Here is a 3,405-nt window from a genome sequence, read left to right as displayed (position 1 = left end):
GCGCACAAAGTGGAGGGGGTGATGACAGGTGGAAACTGCCTGCCCCCTACTGATCCCCTCACCTACCTGCCCTACCACATGGTCACCTACTACCTCCTCCACAGCCTGAACCCCTGCCACTTCTTTCCCTCCTGCAGTGGTGGTAGAGAAAAAAATTAAGATGATCCCCCAATAATTAGATTCTATACATGGAAAGTTGCAACAAATTTACAACTTTTCAACGTACAGAAACAAATTACTGGGGGATTGTCTTGAATTCAGGGTTGTCTTAGACTCAGATAAATACGGTATATCACAATGCTCAAAAGATGTACTACATGTTAACTGCTAGCAGCTGCATCCAGAACATGTATGTATACCAGTAACTTTAATCCCACCTCAGGTTGCACTCATACTCACACAGATGGCATTGATATCAGATTCATGGCCAGTGAAGGTTTGCCGACACATTCCTTCTCTAACATCCCACAGTTTGGCAGAAGCATCACAGGCACCAGAAACAAAACACCTGGCATCAGGAGCAAGGGACAGACTCATGACATCCCCAGTGTGCCCAGTGAATGTGGTTGTCTGCTGACCAGTTTCTATATCCCAAAGGGCGCTTGATAGGATGAATAGAGAAAAAAAAGAAGAGACAAATTAGAGTAGTCAAATCAAATTGATTTTGTTAAAATAAGTTTTGTACCAAGTTGCTACAAAGTCGCACAGTGTCAGAAAAGGGTTGTTAGCCTCAACTTTGGCTCTTTACGTCACTTTTTCTTGCCTAAAAACAGAAAGCAAAAGTAACTAAATCATGAAAGACTACGAGAGACTTTTCCCTCAGCTTTTTTGGTACGTCACATATTCAGTTATACACAGTGCATATAAAAAGCTCTCAAACTTCATTTTAAAAAGGACATTTTTTGTTGGTTTTCTTTTTTTTTTTCTTCTTGTTTTTGTTTTTTGTTTTTTTAAGATGAAGCCACATTATTCCTGGTTAGGCAAAATCATCAGCTACTTGTTAGATTACTAGCAGTATATGGTGAGCAGGGAGATTTATGTTCATCATTATATAGACATGGAATTCTTCAACACAACAGTGGCTTTGTTTTCTAATACTAGCATAGGGATGTTTCAGAATAGTGTCCACTGCTTCTTCTATAGTTTAGGCTGAGCTGCTGTTTCCATTTTTTTTTTTAAACTTATTGAGGGTGTTTAATACAGCCAGAAAAAGTCACTGCTGCCTAATGACTGCCCTGACTTCCACGTTAACAGCAAGATCACCACAAGGAGAATCAAAAGGTATGAGAAAAGGATGAAATACTGATTTCATAATCCCTAACACAGCAGACTTCTCCAAAACATTAAGGAGACGGGCATTTAGCTTGTCTGTCCAGCTTCACAGTGGGTGAGCCCAAAGTAGAATTCTGCTTTGGATCAGAGCCACTGCTGAAAACTGTTTTGTTTTAGGCTCCCCTGGATATGCAAACTGTGCGTTCAGAATGATTAATTTTATGTCTATCTTCAACAGTGAGTTCCTACTGCGATATGAAATTTTGCTCTGCATTCCTAACCAAATCCAGCCACAGCTACAAAATGTAAGCCTCCTCTCTACTCTCTAGCTAAAAATAAGGAGAGTGGCTTGCTTCTCCCACATAAAAAAAAGAAGGAAAAAAGGAACTAAATGATTTTCTTGTACATCATTTGCTTTGCAGATGTATATATACAAACAAGGCCAACATGAGAGAAATCCCTTGTCCATGGCTAGGACAAAAGAGAAAGCCAAAATACTGCACACTTCACAGCAAAGTGACCAATTTGGGCTTTGCAAAAAGTTAGTGCAAAACACCATCAGAACCTGATGGTTGCACAATCTTGAACAAACATAATAATTTTAACAGTTATTTTTCATTTTTAAAAAGTATCCCATTACACTCAGAAATGCTTTAGTATTAATGAATACCATGTAAACCTCAGCACAACTGGAGTGGAAGGTTTGTGAGGACTCCAAAATGACTGCCTTAAGGACTGCTGACTGGGGAAGTACTGATGAAGAAGGTACCGTCATTCAACGTAACAGTTTGGTTGATATGAATTGTTTCGTTAAAACAAAAGATTACCGATTTAGAAGGTGTTTAAGGGGATTATATTAAAAGGCAACAAATACATTGTTTTACATCTAGGAAATGAACTAACTTTGGGAGCATCTGGTATTATTATACTAGTTCCAATGGATTCAAAGCACCTCAAGTAACTTCCTAATGTAAACACAAAACATAGCTGCTGAAAACCTTGAGCCTTAAAAAAAGAAAAAAAATTGGTTTCTAACAAGGTTTCTTCCCACCTCTTATTGTTGGCTGTGGCAGCAATGCTCAAACTATAGAGTAAGGGGCTTAAAAAAAAAAAAAAAGGTTAGTCCAACACCACTGAAGCAAATATATTAAGTGACGATTACTATAGAAGAAAACTTCCTGAGTATTTTCACTGATAACCGATATCAGAGTATGGAGGGTATATACTGTTGACAGAATACTCAGCTTATTGAAAAAGGTTGAAACTTGTTCGTAATTCAGTATTTCTGAAATCTATGTTCAGTTATGTTCCCTTTAAATTCACTTCTCTTACCATTTTAAGGACAATTTCTAGAATTACTCAAAACAATTATATGGGAAAATTCTTATTTAAATCTAATGCGATTCAGGTTTTTTTTCCTAATGTACTAAAGAACTGCAAGAGAAGTCTTACAGATTCATTCAACATCTTCTGGTGAAAGCCAACAACTATCTATGCTCGAAAAACTAGATATTCAAATCTTAAAAATTAAAATGAAAGAATCAGTCTCCAAAAATCAGCAAAAACCAATACCTGTCAACTGAGTCAATTTTTCATAGTTTCATAGTTCATAGTTTCTAGGGTCGGAAGGGACCTGAGCAGATCATCGAGTCCGACCCCCTGCCATGGCAGGAAAGAGTACTGGGGTCAAACGACCCCAGCAAGGTGTTCATCTAACCTCCTCTTAAAAACCCCCAGGGTAGGAGCCTGCAACACCTCTCTTGGAAGTTGGTTCCAGACCCTAGCCGCCCTGACTGTGAAATATCGCCTCCCGATGTCCAACCTAAACCTACCCTCTGCTAGCTTGTGACCGTTATTCCTGGTCACTCCTGGCGGTGCCCGGGGGAACAGTGACTCCCCCAGTGCCTGCTGATCCCCCCTGACCAGTTTGTAATAGGCCACAAGATCCCCCCTCAGCCTTCTCTTGTGGAGGCTGAACAGGTTCAGGTCCCATAGTCTCTCCTCATAGGGCCTGCCCTGCTGTCCCCTGATCATGCAAGTGGCCCTCCTCTGGACCCTCTCCATGCTGTCCACATCCCTCTTGAAGTGCGGCGCCCACAACTGGATGCAGTACTCCAACTGCGGCCTGACCAG

At 40.4% G+C, this 3,405-nt stretch overlaps 1 protein-coding gene across 2 annotated transcripts in view; it reads right to left on the bottom strand.

Moving 5' to 3' along the window:
• Positions 1–3,405, bottom strand: part of GNB1 (G protein subunit beta 1) — a 136,275-nt gene that overhangs the window by 11,118 nt on the left and 121,752 nt on the right. For both annotated transcript variants that reach the window (XM_019511692.1, XM_019511693.1), the window contains one exon: positions 400–601. In XM_019511692.1, the coding sequence (XP_019367237.1) occupies positions 400–601 (202 nt within the window). The remainder of the gene's footprint in view (positions 1–399; positions 602–3,405) is intronic.

Source organism: Gavialis gangeticus, unplaced genomic scaffold, assembly GCF_001723915.1.
Source record: "Gavialis gangeticus isolate Ggan-Ray unplaced genomic scaffold, GavGan_comp1, whole genome shotgun sequence".
NCBI classification, from domain to species: domain Eukaryota; kingdom Metazoa; phylum Chordata; order Crocodylia; family Gavialidae; genus Gavialis; species Gavialis gangeticus.
Note: the sequence above shows the minus strand (reverse complement) of the source record. Positions and strands in the feature narration are given on the sequence as shown.